Below are 16,833 nucleotides of genomic sequence, written 5' to 3'. Positions count from 1 at the left end.
TTTATGTTGAACAGGCTGACATGAGTCTTTTTATAGTTTATATATGACATATCTGTTTTGACGTTGTTACTGTTTGTAGAATGATTTATTGTTAATTTGTTCACATTTATTTATTTCATTATTTCCTCTCCTCACTGGGCTATTTTTCCCAGTTGGAGCCCTTGGGCTTATACCATCTTGCTTTCCCAACTAGAGTTGTAGCTTGGCTAGTAATAATAATAATAATAATATAAAGGGTAATGAAACTCCTCAATTGGAAAATAAACTCACTTTGTTCTACTCCTGCAAAACCCGTTACAGAGCCGTAACCTAACTTAGACCTGACACAGCTGCATTGTAACACAGAAAATGAACCTAAAGAAGAACAACAGTCAGTTTACACCATCAATTTCAGAAGATATAAACTCTTAGGAAAATAAGAATCATCCGTAAAATGCATTTTGATGTACTCTATAATCACATTGAATTCCAGCATAGGCAAACCTCGATGAAAAATGTCTCGTAATATTTCCATAATATTTGTATAAATGCATATCTTTAAAGTTTTGCTCTTAACAGCCTATTAGCTCATCTGTAACAAGATGGAACTTGGATCATTGGAAAAAAATATATGCAAGTACCCTCCTAACATGATGTTTTAATGTTTTTTGTAATCTTACTCTACTTTTTGTTAAACATTACAAAATGTTTTTGGAATGAATAAATAAAACTACACATTTTTCATAAAATCAAACATTAACAAATGGAGAGTAAATTTTGATTTGAAAAGCAGTCAGTCATCAACAGCATTTTCATTGCACTGGTTGAAACTGCTCTCATGCCAGCAATGCATCGTAAAGCTTAACGGCGTGATTAATGGTCCGATACTCCGTGGAAACAAAAAACATGAACTCATCATATCAAAGGTGCACTTGTACATCATATAAACTGTAGTACAAAAATACAAGGAACAATTACAAACTGTATGAAGTTGAAAAATATTTTGAACATCAAATAACGCTGGGCAATTTCATGACGATAATAAAGTAAAAACTCATTGTAGAATATAAGCAACTCCTCATTCGAAAATTTCCAGCAACACGCTAATAACCACGAGTGGAGTTTGAAGCAATGTACTACAGTGCCAGGCCATCTTTCCCCTATTTCTTTGCACAGTTACAGAACATGCCGCGTTGCATATACGATTCGATAAGCGTAATTTGTGCTTATATAAAAAGTGTAGTGAAAACGCTTAACATTGGGAGATAGTTTAGCAAATGACAAAACAAAAAAAATTAAGGCATGAAGTGAGACTGAGCTTTCCAAGTACAGTAATACAAATAAAAAAGTAAAATAAATAAAGTAAATAAAAATAAGGAAAGCCAGCACTCCAGCCCAAAAATATCCAATGAACTAATTTAGTGCAGTAGTAAAAAGTGGCGCTTAACCGTGCATCTTAAACCAAAATACAAAGCGAAACTTTGTATGGCAAGAAGCCTCAACTTAGACTGTGTTTTGTGCATGAATACAAAACTGCTACATGCCTCACGGTAACAAAGATTAGGGCTGCTGTGTTTGATTCTCTACATAACTATGAAATGTAAACGTATTACGAATTTACAAGTCAAAAACTAAAATTAAAGGGAGGGTAAAATACAGGTTGGTTTTGAGTGATTCCCATATCATTGGATATGCCCCTTCCTCAAGGTAACTTGCATCTCCAGTTTAAGTGTATTGATACAAGTTCAACATCATAGTACTTCACATATATTTAATACTTGAGGTATCTTAACAGCAAATAGTTTACCTGTAACACCTGTACTTCTATACTCACTGTACCTGCTACATCAATTAGCTATGTTTGTATCTTGGAACAGTACAGTAGAAACAATCTTCCTTTTGATATATACTGTATATAGTCTTATAATCAGATGTTAAGTAAATTTAATTTGCTTATGGATAAAAAGAGAAAACTTCTTTAGTTTAGTGTCTGAAAATATTTTGATGACCTGGCACTCAATGGGGTATCGTGTGTAGAAATAGGAATGCCATGACTCAAATGTACTGCTTAAATCAGTTAACAGAATTCCTTAAGCTACAAAAAAGTGACATTTGCTGTTCTGATGTTGTTCCTTTGTTAGGTTCACAATTGTTCAAATGTATTATAACTGCGCAATCTAGAATAAAAAATAAAATCATTCACACTATCACTATTTCTTTGGTCTGCAAATTAATATTAGAATCAGGTTTAAAAATACGAAAGTAACTGGCACTCCTAAATCTGACACAGATCTCCATTTAGTTGAAATTCTCCGTTTCTATGTTCCAATACCATTAAGCATGTAAACTCAAGTTTGATACGTGAATAACAATACAATACTAAATCAGCAACCAAAGTCGGCAGAAGATAACGCTAGTATTGTGAAAGAAGTTTTAACGAATAAAACAAGAAATGGAAGAGTGCATAATTACGAACACAGTAAGACTTGAGACACAATAGATGCTTTAAACATATGGAAGACAACCGATTATTGTTTTAACCACCATATTGTACTGCCCACGCATCATAACCCAAAATCCAGACTTGAAGCATCTGGGTCTACATGCTTTGAAAAAGTTCTATGAAACAATTTCCATCATTTGAGCACCGGAAGCTTGATACACAATTAGTTCCCCCTTTATTTCCAGTAATTCTTTCTTATGTACATTAGTATCGTACACCTGATGCTGCAAATAACCAAACTGTTATTTAAAAGAATCCCAGAGATGTGAGACACAGGCATACGTCAAACGATGAGAATCAAAAGGCGAGTCCGTTGCGATACTGCTAGATGGCAGTTTGTGTTGTCATTATTATTATTTTGTCCAGCTGGAATCATCTATATAAACGTCTAAAATAAGGTTATTGCTTATAATTATGAAAATCAATACCTTTGCTCTTTGTTTGGTGATACACAGCATATATTACAAGCAAATCAAATTTGACGAAACCAAGACTATTTAGATTATTTCTATCTTTACATATTCAATTATTCAACAGATAATGGTTATATACAATATATATATTTACACGATTTCTAAACAAACTGAGATATGCTAACAAAAACACTATATACATCATATCCTACATGCACCCATGAATCACACGCGATATACGGCATTCCTCTTTTTGAGTGGAATTCAGATCCAACATACGCCACTATAATTCGAAACGGATATCACTTCCATTCCCGCTTACTATTAATTTGTCCTCAGAGCTACAAGGAAATTGTTGAATTTATCATTACAATACAGTAATCTTGTATTTTGATTGTATTAAAACAGATATTTACTCATTTCATAATGATGTACAGTACTGTATTGATGAAAAATCAGTACTATATGTTTAAAAACTAGACCAACGAATAAAAAAAGGCAACAGAATATATAAATTCTTTTGAGAATCCAACTCAAAGATGTTAAGTGTGAAATATAAACTAATAAAACCAAATGGTTAATTCCATTACATAAAATTAAGCTCTGATAAAAAAAAATCAAATAAAGTGTAAATTAGATTTTCAACACATTAAAATTTCTTTCCTCTGTTATTCTTCTTAACATTGGTTTTCTGCCCAGTTGCCTTTGCAAGAGTACGTAGAATTTGAGATCTGTCTTCTTTAGGATACGTACTTGCAGCACCGTTTGCCAATGCAATTCTCGAAAGCGTCAATGATAACATTTTTTTCAGCACCACTGAATGGTGTTTCCCTTCACAGAATCTTTGAATTTCTTTCCTGAAATCAAGAAATAAAGTTTTTATAATAATCAGAAAAAATTAAAAAAAATATACCATGCAAAATATTTTCTTATGTATGATGGAAATAAAATGTTCTCCCATCTGTGTTATTTGAACTCACTCGAAAATCATATTATCAGGGCGGAATTCGCAAAGAAGAAGTAGGAGTTTAAGAGATTTATCGGCATGAGAAAGCACGCCCAATCTGTCGCCAAAGAAGCCCTTAGCTCCTTTTTCCCTTCGGAAACGTGACTTACTACCGTACACAATTTCTCACCTCTCACTTGACGAGAACATTGTAGTGTCGATCGTCTTCGGCCACGAGAGTCACTTCTGGCCAGACACCAATGTTGGCATCTGGATAGTAGCATATAAAGTCATCCTTGCCGTAACTCGCCGGGCGCACCACTTGCAGCGTTACTCCCAAAGTATGTCCCATTAAGAACATCTCAATCTGTAACCACAGTTTTAAGAGTTAACAGACACATTTTGTCAATGAGATGAAAGAACAAGATAATTTTCAGCATACAGTTCTCCTCAATCTGCATTATCCAATTTAACCTGTACTTATGTATTAACCCTTTTACCCCCAGGGGTTATTTTTTTAAGCACATTTTGCAGTATATTTTTTTTAAATTGCTCTAACAGCCTTAATTTTCATCATAGAGAGGTCAGGTTGGTTTCATTCTCTTGGAAAATGCCTGAAGTTTCTCAAAAAATTATCAAAAATATGCAAAAATAATGTAAATAGCAGTTTTTTGCAAGGACATACCGGAACGTCCATGGGGGTAAAGAGATGAGTTTTGTGAAACGTACCAGTACGTCCTTTGGGGGTAAGAGGGTTAAGATACTGTACTGTATTACGCAACTCTATTTCATGCACAAGAAGATAGTGCTCTTCTATGCATTCTAAATCAGACATTAGGAAATAAATATCAATGATCATGAATAAATAAACTGCTAAAAAATATTTAGATTGAAGTGATAAGACAAACAAATCAAGGTAGTACTGTATATTGCTATCAATAGTGCTAATAGTAAGAAAAATGTTTTATGCATGAATAGATTAATAAAATAAATAAAACTAACTTAATTACAGCAATATGAAAGTCCAGTAGAGTATTGTATATACATGATTCATATAGGATTTAAGCAGCCAGACAAAATATATAAAAGAAAGAAATGCTGTGAGATATACTGAAAAGATTAGCAAAAATTTAGTACGATTCCATTCTAAATTCGAATGTAATCTTGACAAGCAATGACCAAGTGTACCGCAAGTGTATCACACATGCTTGTATAGTGTGACGGTATTATTTTTTTTTTTTATAATGTTGTTATCGCTCTCCCCTCGCACTGGTAACCTTTATATGCCTGTATCTGCTTGTTTCAATCTGTTTGAATTTTTATGACCTTCTTTCACCAAAACTGTTGTTATCAAAGCTCGCTGTCTATTGCAATAAATTTAGTAGCATTCATAAATCTCTCAGTTACAACCTAACAGCTCGCCTGCACATTGGTGACCCCAGAGTAACTCACCAATGTGCCAGTGAGCCATTAGGTTGTAAGTGAGAGACTCGTGAATGCAACCAACTTTTATTGCAACAGACAGCGAGGTTGTATAAAATCAGTTTCAGTGAAAGGTTACAAAAATTCAAACAGATCGATAAAAGAAGATACAGGCATAAACAGGTTATCAGTTTGAGGGGACAGCTATAATGACATTGTATAAAAAAAAGAGAAATACCTTTACAGTGTATGAGCGTGAGTGATACACGTGCGGTACAGATTGCTATGACATGCACATCATGCATAGTGTGGTGCAAATTTACTACACACCTTGTGTTGGTCCTGAAGTGAGGGAAGGCAGCATGAAATAGGGAAGACATTAATATCCACAGTTAATGGGATAAATATATATAACAGACAAGGAGTTAGACAAAATGGACGGTAACTGTAAACAGAATCACTGACACTTCATTATTGTTCACATGAATTCATTCAACAGTTCAAGTTAATGTATTAATTAAGAGTACTGCTTGTTAGTAAAACAAGACTAATATATATTATTTGTATTATTTGGGAAGCTGGTTTATTCAAATTGACTCAACATATAACAGGCAAAATATTATTAAGCAATCAAGACAATTTTAAACTGCAAAAAAATTGAATATGCAATGGTGTTAAATTCTTTTTAACATGTCTCCCAATATGGTAACATCAATAACAAAAATATTACATAAAATTTTGTTTTTTCCTACTAAAACAAATAGCAAAAATAACTTCAATATCAAATCTTAGTAAAGAAGTAATAGCAATCAATATTTCTATCTACCATGGCTCTTCCCCCAATTTTGTGAGGAAGCCGACAAAAAAAAAGATACAAAAGGGTATTTTTTTTTCTAATCGTTCCTCTTTGCCTGACGAGGGACTCAGCCAAGTTTGGTTAGTACTGCTAGGATGCCACAACCCACACACCCCTGTTTTAGACAATATATTTTAACCCTTTTACCCCCAGGTTATTTGGAACTTTCCAACCCTTAACCCCCAGGGGTTATTTTTTATTCAAGCACATTTTGCAGTACAGTATATATTTTGCAAATTGCTCTAACAGCCTTAATTTATGTCATAGAGAGGTCAGGTTGGTCTCATTCTCTTGGAAAATGCCTGAAATTTCTCAAAAAATTATCAAAAAAATATTGTAAATAGCAATTTGCAAGGACGTACCGGTACGTCCATGGGGGTAAAGGGATGTGTTTTGTGAAACGTACCAGTACGTCCTTTGGGGGTAAAAGGGTTAAGAACTTGAAATTTCCGGCAACCCTCAATGCAAAAAAAAAAAAAAAAAAAAAAAAAAAAAAAAAAAAAAAAAAAAACCTGAATAAGTTATTTCAATCACTAGTAATCGCAGTAGTAGTTTGTATATCATTGTCACTTCAAAAGTATACAATAGCAGTTATTAAGGGGTAGGGCTATCAGTTCACCTTGCGCAATCTACTGCAAGATTGGTTCTCCAGTTGGGACATCGGATCATGCCTTGATTTCATTAGTAGTGAAGACTGAGCACCCTGTCCCTGATGTATCATGCTCATGTAAGATTTATAAGAAATCTCCAGCCGACTGAAATGGCACGTTGAGTGATCTCTAGGGCTTGATTTGGTCACAATTGTAAAGTAGTGATGATCCTGCTGTTCACTTGCCCAATATCTGCATTTCCTTTCCTTCATATCCTTCTATTTTATCTCTATTCTGACTTTTTTTTATCTTGGTGTTCAACCTCTCTAAATTTTGCCTCATAGCATAACTGCAAGCTTTTCCCAGTTGTACTTGAATAATAAATGCTCCAACAGGCCCTAGCACATGGTTATATAGCCAAAATTCCATAAATACATTCTTATTCAATATCAGTTATTATTTTCATCCTCGTTCTGTGTTACGTCTTTTCCGCTGATGGTATGGATATCCCATCATCTTAACACTATCAATTCAAGTTTCTAGTACTGTACAATATATTCTCCACATAAATTTTGAAAAAATAATTTATATAATTTTGATACACAATTACTAAGATGACACTTTGAATTAATTGACTATTAAAGACTTCAAGAATTGATATTATTACCATAATTTGATCTTTTTTTTGGGGGGGTGGGGGGAGGATTGTAACTCTTGGCCCTGAAAAAATTTATAGCATGAAAGCTATGCAAGAAACAAAACCCACATTCTTGAAGGGAGTCTTCAGCTCACCTATGAACTTAGCCAAAGCAAGGCCACCAATTATTTAAGCAGTATATCATTAAAGAAAAGTCCTTCTACAGGATCAAAATGAGGATTTTTTAAATAATGCACCACTGCATTCACATTCCAACAAATATATGACTACTAAAGGTTTCTCAATAGCAAACAAACTATATATATTCACAAAATTACCTGAAGAGGATAAATCCCAAGAAAGCTGAGATGGTATTCTGCATCGACATATAACCCTAAATATTCTAAATCTCTGGTATCCTCTCTTAAACCAGAAATACTTAACCTTAACAACATTATCCAAACTTGTTCCAATCACCAAAACGTTCTTGAACTTACAACAATCAAAATACACATACCACTGTCTCAAAACAAATTGGAGGCTACCTCTTTGAATCAACGATAAATAATATAGAGTAAAAAATCCGTTTTTTTCAGAGAATATGCCGGACAGTCTTCATGCAATTTTAGGTGAAAGAATCTAAAATTCTGTTGGCTGAGAAAATTGCTCATGTAAGGCAACCTCTTGACTCAATCCTACAACTGACTGAGACCACTAATAGGTAAACCACTTTCTCCGAGGCTAAAAATAAGCTACCCTTGTCATTCCTTCTATATGAAGATACCCACCCTAATCATATAAATTTTGGGATCCTATTGTGTTTGTAAAACTCAGCCATACGAACCTGAACCTCAGGCAAGTATAGAAATAATCTATGTTATACTTAAAACTCCATTTTCATTTCATTTAGCTAAGATTGCCAAAACAATTTATAGGTTAAGAAAATAACGCAGTATGAAACTTCGTTGAGAATTTTTCCTTACAAAGGATCCACAATAGTGGGGCAGTAAAGGCATATACTGTACATTTAAATTTGCGCTTCACAAAAAACCTGCCTAGGCAGAGACTGCTTGATAAAGATCTCACTGCACATTTTACAGAACTATAACATGGCAGCTATAAAACAGGCCTGGGTTAAAAGACTTAGTTGTAAAAATATTCCTCATAGAAGCAAGTTTAATGAAATACCTGAGCTCTAGAGACTACACAAAGAATTGAGCAGTCCTCTTCGAAGATATATTCCATTCAGTGCTATAACAAAGTAAAGTAAAGTATCTATCTTAATCTCTACTTAGTAATCATACTTTTTTCATTTTCAGTCAGTCTTCTGAAAGCTAAAAACATTCACATTGATAAACATTAACAAGAGGTACTTATACATAACATACCTGTTCTAATCCCGCAGAATCTCCAACTGGGTTTAGATGATTTTTCAGAAGATCTCTTGGGGTTAACGACGAGTGACGCGCAAACATGATCATTGCAAAGAGGGGGACGTTATCGCCGTTGTTATTTCCAATGTGCAAGTCTAACGCGGCAGCCAACATATGGAGCTTAACAGCCTCGCACAATTTGATGTCCAACGTGGGATCGCTGTTGAGACGGGACAGGACAACACACTCACGGTTTTCAACCCCCATGAGATTCAGAACCTTCAATTAAAGGTAAAATTTTAACTTTACCAACAGACAGTTCATAGCGCCATGATCTTATTTTCAACATGACAAAATATAAGTATAATGACTATACAGTAAATCAAATGGTACAAAGGATAATGACTATTTATCAAATAGTACATAGGATAATGACTATACTGTATATCAAATGGTACATAGGGTACAGTATATATCAAATGGTATATAGGATAATGACTATATATCAAATAGTACATAGGATAAATGACTATACTGTATATCAAATAGTACATAGGATAATGACTATAAATATCAAATGGTACATAAGATAATGACCATAAATCAAATGGTATATCAACAGAATATGTAAGACTATTATCTACCCTGCTAACAAAAATGCAAGACACTTACTATGTTATCCAGGGCATCTAAGCATTCCCAAAACCCATTGAGGATTTGCTCTTTTGAAAAATTAAGGCGATGACCAAATGTCCAGTCTTGTAACCACGTTGATCCCTGTTTTAATTCCGCAGCAAGGCGCGTGTGAGTCGCGTGGCCACTCGGCAGCGGGAGGCCAAGGGATAGCATCTGGTATATGGCTGCACGGATTCCGCAGTAATTGTCGCCCCGTACTCTTCGCAAGTGTTTCAAGTTTAGTTCGACAGGAATGGCAGAATAACCCTGTAAGGATTCATTAGATACAGTTTAACACTGTTAAGGGCCTATGACCTGCAGTCTCACGACTGGTCAACTCTAGATAAAGATGAAGTACTGTTAAATCTCTTGGTACTTTACTATGAAATTGATAACTGTTAGGGTATTATTTATGTAACAATAATCATAGATAACATTGAAATAATTAATAAATAAATGCAGTTATTTACAGATATTGCAACTAATAATTCAGGAAAACTATATGAAAAATTTAGCAAAACTATTTGATTAATAGTAGAGAGGAAAGGTCCCCTTCTTTCATTTGTTTTCATGTCAGCTACCCCCTAAAATTGGGGAAAGTGCCTTGGTATATGGATGTATGATGTATTTAATTAATATAAGTAAATAAAAAAACATTAACTGCTGTATTAAATATTATGTTAAAATGGAAATTTGTAAGTCCCTTTGGTGATACAAACATGAGTTTTACTGAACAAAATCAAACAAGAATATTAAAAATAAAACTAAGAATATTATGGCTGTTTTATTTCATTCTAGAGCTGAAATTTTTTTTACCAAAAACACTCCATCACAGCGACTATAAAATGGGAAATTTCTACATGCAGAAATTGCAGTATTTGCAAGATAATTCCTATTTATTCCTGATATACATTTTTACCATTTTCCTCAATCTAGCTATTTAAGATGAATTTAGACATGCTGTTAAATATTGCTACTACGACATAAATTGTAATTGCACAATACACTCAAATATTTATGATTTTTATGAAACTCCCTTGATGTCCATATTACTTCTCTCTCAAAGCCAGGTTTTATATTGACGTACTATACACACCCCTCTGAAGGTCCAGCACTTTGCTGCAGTAGAGGGGCTTGAGTGTCCCAATGATGGGCTGGGCAATGGTGGAGGGGTAGTTTATCCACCCTGGCAGGCTCAACCATACCGCTAAGGCCAGTTCTGAGAGACCAGACCAAGAATGGACCCTTATAGGCCTTCTCCTTTATTTTAAGATAGGCAAAGGCTAGGAGAAGGAAAACTCCAAAATCAAACCAAACAAGACCCCAACGGCGGAGCTTCCCAGCACCGGCGGAAGAGGGCAATGCCTGTCGGGCAGGCAACAAGGCGGGCCTTGACATAACAAGAACCCGGCAGCCCGATGCAACCAACATCGGAGAAGCCGCCTGTCTCATATGTCTTGAGCCGCGGTGAAAATGATGTGGGCCAAGTGTGTGTGCGTGGCCGTTGCAAAGCCACGACCACCCAAAACAATATACCTAGCTACTGGCATTCTGTCGTTTCCTCCACCCTTCTTCATCTCTTTCTCACCATCATCATCATCACCACCACCAGCAAGTCCTGAGGCGACAGCACTGTGGGTGAAGGGGGCAGGCCTGGATAGCTGGAAGCCCTTAGCCCACGACTGCACTCAGGCGGCGAGTCTAAGATTCAGTCGCTCTCTGGTGACGGTGCCGTGACACCAGAGTTCGGCAGCTGGACTCGTGACTGGGCTGGCCTATTGAGGACACCGCAGCCCACCCCACATGGGGAGGCCCCTAGAAAAGGTGGGGTAAACATCGGACACGGCAAACCCGTCTGGTCAGCTCACCACGGCTGGCGGACATCCCACTACAGTGAACCCTCGCTACTTCGCGGTTCGACCATCGCGGATTCACCACTTCGCGGATTTTTTCCATAACCCATATATATACAGTAATATATATATATATATTTATATGTATGCATGTATTTATGTATATATGTAGGTATGTATATGTGTATACATATAAATATATATATATATATATACACACACACACACACATATATATATATATATATATATATATATATATATATATATATATATATATATATATATATATATATATATATATATATGTACATATATATATATATATATATATATATATATATATATATATATATATACATATCTAAAGTAGGAAGATGTGATGTAGTTCTAAGGGAAAAGTATGGGAAATATGTCTGGGTAATAAGCAAAGCTCTACCTCCAGTTTGTTTCTTCATTATGATCAGAGATAAATGTAAACAAAACATTGGTTGCCATTTTTTATCGTGCTTTTTAGCGTGTTTAGGAAATGCATGATATAAAATCACCTTTAATATTTGTGCCTGTTTTAGTTTAGGGTACTGTAGTACATGCATTAAGCGTTCTGTACATTAAAGGGTAGTTTGTTAACAGAACTACGTACAAGGGAAGGTTTTAAAAGTCTGAATATACATGTTGAATAAATAGGTAAATATGGTGTCACTACTTCGCGGATTTTCACCTATCGCGGCCGCGACTGGAACCTATCTACCGCGATAAACGAGGGTTCACTGTAATGCGGTCGAAATAACAAGAAAAAAATATTAACCTTAGGTGCGTGGAACATCCGCACCCTTCAAGACGTGACGAACACCAACCGCCCGGAACGACGTACAGCCCTCGTCTGCAAGGAGCTAGCCCGCTTCAATGTTGATGTGGCGGCTCTTAGCGAGACCAGACTACCCGAAGAGGGCAACATCAGGGAAGCTGGAACAGGCTACACCATCTTCTGGAAAGGCAAGGCCCTAGAGGAGCCTCGCATCCACGGTGTCGGCTTCGCCATCCGTTCCCAGCTAGTGCAGCAGCACAACCTCGCTCCCAAGGCCATCAGTGAGCGCCTGATGACTGTCCGCATCCCCATCACGCGGGACAGACATCTCACCCTGATCTCTGTCTGCGCCCCGACTATGACCTCAACCGATGATAACAAAGCTGCCTTCTACACCCAGCTCGACCGCACCATCCAGGCAGTGCCCGCCAATGACAAGCTCGTTGTGCTTGGCGACTTTAATGCCCGAGTAGGCAAAGACCATCGCCTGTGGGAGGGAATCATCGGCCGCCATGGCATTGGAAATTGCAACGCCAATGGCCAACTCCTACTGGGTCTGTGTGCAGAACACCAACTTGTGGTAACCAACACCATCTTCCAGTTACCAAAGCGAAAAAAGACCACATGGAGACACCCACGGTCTAAACACTGGCACACCCTGGACTACGTCCTGACCAGAGCCAGAGACCGAGGAGACGTCCGCATCACCCGATCCATGCCCGGAGCGGACGACTGCTGGACGGACCACAGACTCCTCATCTCCCGACTCTCCGTGACGACCCTACGACCACCCAGAAGGGCACCTGACAGCGTACCACACCAACGCTTTGATTGTAGTAAGCTCCGCAACCCACAGGTGGCACAGAACTACAAGGAGGCCTGCGAACAATACCTCGCAGACCCTGTGGGTCAGGCCACTGTCGAGCACCACTGGACCACCCTCAGAAACGCCATGGCCCGTGCCGCAGAGGAAACACTAGGCTTCACCACCAAGAAACGGCAGGATTGGTTTGATGAGAATGATGCTACCATCTCTCTTCTCATTGAAACCAAACGACAAGCACGCCTGACTTTGGAAAACCAACCAACAGCAGCTAACAAATGTGCTCACAAGGTGGCTGAAGCTGGTTGCCAAAGAGGTATCCGTGAAGCCCAGAACACCTGGTGGCAAAGAAAAGCTGCAGAAATACAGAGTTTCGCTGACCAACGTGACCTGCGCAGCTTCTATGCAGCAACAAAAGAAATATTCGGTCCCACACGGTCATCAGTGGGCAGCCTGAAGGACGCGGATGGGGCCACGACCATCACCGACAGCGAGGGCATCCTGGCCAGGTGGAGGTCTCACTTTGAGAACCTCCTCAATGACCAAGCAGACACCCCAGACGATCTCCTGCGAATGACCCCGCAGCATCCCGTCCGTCACTGGATGGCACTACCACCCTCCATCCATGACTTCAACAAGGCCCTGCAGCGCATGAAGCCCGGCAAAGCCCCAGGGCCAGACAACATCCCGTTGGAGCTCCTCACTCACGGTGGCCCCGGCTTGAGGAACCGTTTGATGCTCCTTATACTGAAAATATGGGAGACCAAGACCCCCCCCAGTGACTTCCGCGATGCAAACATCACTACCATCTTCAAGAAGGGAGACAGGGAGAACTGTAACAACTACCGGGGAATATCACTACTAAGCATCGCGAGTAAGATTTTCGCTCGGATTCTCCTTGACCGCCTCCTTATTCTCGCAGAAGACGTCTTGCTAGAGTCCCAGTGCGGCTTTCGACCTTCCCGCGGGACCATAGACATGATCTTCTGTGCGCGACAACTACAAGAGAAGAGCTTCGAACAACAGCCCATAATGTTCATCTTCTGGGATTTGAAAAAGGCCTTCGACAAAGTACCTCGACCTGCAATGTGGGCTGTCTTCAAAAGATATGGCTGCCCACCCGATTTTGTCAAGCTGGTGTGTGCCCTCCATGACGGAATGGTTGGGAGAGTCTGCCACCAGAACTCTCTTTCAGACCCATTCCCCATCAACGGCGGCCTGAAGCAGGGCTGTGTTCTGGCCCCGACTTGTTTCTCGCTATACACCGCAGCAATGCTCAACGAGATTCCCCCAGACACACCCTCAGTCGACCTACGTTTCCGCATGGATGGAGGCGCTTTCAACCTCGCTAGACTCCGCGCCAGAACCAAGACCACCTTGTGTGCAGTGCGAGATCTGCAGTATGCTGACGACAATGCCACCCCAGGTCAGACGGCAGAGGACATGCAGTCGTTAGCTGATGCATACAACTCTGCCTACGAACGCTTTGGGATGCAAGTCAACTCAGACAAAACCAAGACCCTCGTCCAACATCCACCAGGACTGATGCTCCCCAACTTCAATACCACAGTGAATGACCAACCGTTAGAACAGGTGGACCAGTTCTCCTACCTAGGGAGCATCCTAATATCAGCTCCCACAAGCAAAAAGGACGTGGAGAACAGGATCAGGGCAGCCCACTCCACCTTTGGCCGACTCAACCGCCGCGTATTTAACAACCACGCACTGACAATGACCACCAAAATAATGGTGTTCAGGGCAGTAGTCCTCTCCACGCTCCTGTATACATGTGAAACATGGACGCTATATAGTAACGATCTTAAAAACCTAGAACGCTTCCAACAAATGAAACTGAGGCAGATCTTGAAAATCCCCAGGGAGAGCCACACCACCAACATTGAAGTCTTAGAACGTGCCTCGCTGTCCAGAGTGGAGGCCACCATCATCCACCACCGCCTCCGCTGGATAGGACACGTGCATAGGATGGAGCCATCTAGGCTCCCAAAGAAAATATTCTACGGAGAACTGACCCAGGGCACCAGACCACGAGGAGCCCCGAAAATGCGCTATAAAGATCAACTAAAGCGCACCCTGGCTCTAACTGACATCGATCCTTCCTCATGGGAAGAAACAGCCAGGGACAGGAAAACCTGGAGGAGTACAGTACACCATGGCACCGTGGACTTCGAGGAGAGGAGGAGACAAAATGAGGAGGCTAGGAGGAGAAGAAGGAGAGAGCGATTAGAACAGCCCCGCCCACCACCTACCCTCCCTTGTGAACACTGTCCGCGACTCTTCCACCACAGACTAGGACTTAACAGCCACATCAGGCATAAGCACCCACCCCATAGATAGGAGGCTGATGGCTAACGACAGAACCCAATACTCGGACACGAGTGGGCGCCGACGACGACGACTATACACAGCACCTTAAAACTAAAAATTTTCCTTTTTTCTTTAAATAGGCTTAGTCCTCTAGTACAATATTGAGATAATGCCGTGGTTAATGCCAATAATCTCGGTTTGTGTAAGCCGCAGTCTGCCTTTGTCTTTTCAGTCTCAAAGTTGAAACTAAATCACTATCCTTTTGCCATCACTAGTCAGTGAGGAAGAGGGGGTACAGTATATGAACATCGGGTGAGTATAAAAACAATGAATTCTATTACAAGTATTAGAATTCTATTTATTTTTATCAAACTCCCCTGGTGTTTATAATACTGATTCCTAAATTCTGATGGAAGTGGATCAGTAAAGGCAAGAGATAGGATATGTAGTCTTAAACTAATAAAATTATCTAACACCTAAGGCTCACCTTTTGGCCCTATAACAGGGTAATCAATAATTACCAATATTCGGTGTCATAATTCAAGTGTCCAGACTGTGAACTATATACAACCCCACCATCAAACTATTGTATACACTTTTAAGTTACTCAATACTGTGTAAAAAAAAAAGCTATAACAACAAATAAATATGTTATTTTCATTAGTAAAATAAATTTTTGAATATACTTACCCGATAATCATGTAGCTGTCAACTCTGTTGCCCGACAGAATTCTATGGAGGGATACGCCAGCTATCACAATACTAGAAGGGGGTGTACTTACCAGCGCCACCTGTGGCCAGGTACTCAAGTACTTCTTGTTGACACCTCCTCAATTATTCCTCGGTCCCACTGGTTCTCTCTGGGGAGGAAGGGAGGGTCAATTAAATCATGATTATCGGGTAAGTATATTCAAAAATTTATTTTACTAATGAAAATAACATTTTTCAATATTAAACTTACCCGATAATCATGTAGCTGATTCACACCCAGGGGGGTGGGTGAAAACCAGTGTACAAGATTAAAGGATAGCTAAGTATCCCATATTTCATATAACAGTTATCTCAAATAACAATGAAATAAAAAGTACCTGGTAAGGAAGTCGAATTGAACCGTTACTCTGTCTCTTTTTTAAGTTCGTCTTCCTTACTGAGCGCAGCGTTCCTCTTGGAGGCTGAATCAACCCAAAGGTGCTAAAGTATACAGGGCTGCAACCCATACTAAAGGACCTCATCACAACCTTTAACCTCGGCGCTTCTCAAGAAAGAATTGACCACCCGCCAAATCAACAAGGATGTGGAAGGCTTCTTAGCCGACCGAACAACCCATAAAAAGTATTCAAGAGAAAGGTTAAAAAGTTATGGAATTATGGGAATGTAGTGGCTGAGCCCTCGCCTACTACTGCATTCGTTGCCACGAATGGACCCAGGGTGTAGCAGTACTCGTAAAGAGACTGGACATCTTTGAGATAGAATGATGCGAACACTGACTTGCTTCTCCAATAGGTTGCATCCATAACACTCTGCAGAGAACGGTTCTGTTTGAAGGCCACTGAAGTAGCCACAGCTCTCACTTCATGTGTCCTTACCTTCAGCAAAGCAAGGTCTTCTTCCTTCAGATGAGAATTTGCTT

The 16,833-nt window shown here is 39.2% G+C and overlaps 1 protein-coding gene across 1 annotated transcript in view; it reads right to left on the bottom strand.

Annotated features, from left to right (window-relative positions):
* Nucleotides 1–253: 253 nt before the first annotated feature.
* The window catches only part of LOC137659678 (uncharacterized), an 80,833-nt gene continuing 64,253 nt past the window's right edge, over nt 254–16,833 (bottom strand). Inside the window, exons 15-18 of the mRNA XM_068394503.1 lie at nt 9,392–9,661; nt 8,735–8,998; nt 4,032–4,208; nt 254–3,752 (exon numbers count right to left, since the gene is read on the bottom strand). Of these exons, the coding sequence (XP_068250604.1) occupies nt 4,035–4,208; nt 8,735–8,998; nt 9,392–9,661 (708 nt within the window). The 3' untranslated portion in view covers nt 254–3,752; nt 4,032–4,034. The remainder of the gene's footprint in view (nt 3,753–4,031; nt 4,209–8,734; nt 8,999–9,391; nt 9,662–16,833) is intronic.

Source organism: Palaemon carinicauda, chromosome 20 (assembly GCF_036898095.1).
Source record: "Palaemon carinicauda isolate YSFRI2023 chromosome 20, ASM3689809v2, whole genome shotgun sequence".
Taxonomy (NCBI): domain Eukaryota; kingdom Metazoa; phylum Arthropoda; class Malacostraca; order Decapoda; family Palaemonidae; genus Palaemon; species Palaemon carinicauda.
The sequence above is the reverse complement of the archived record's forward strand: the minus strand, read 5'-3'. Positions and strand labels throughout refer to the sequence as shown.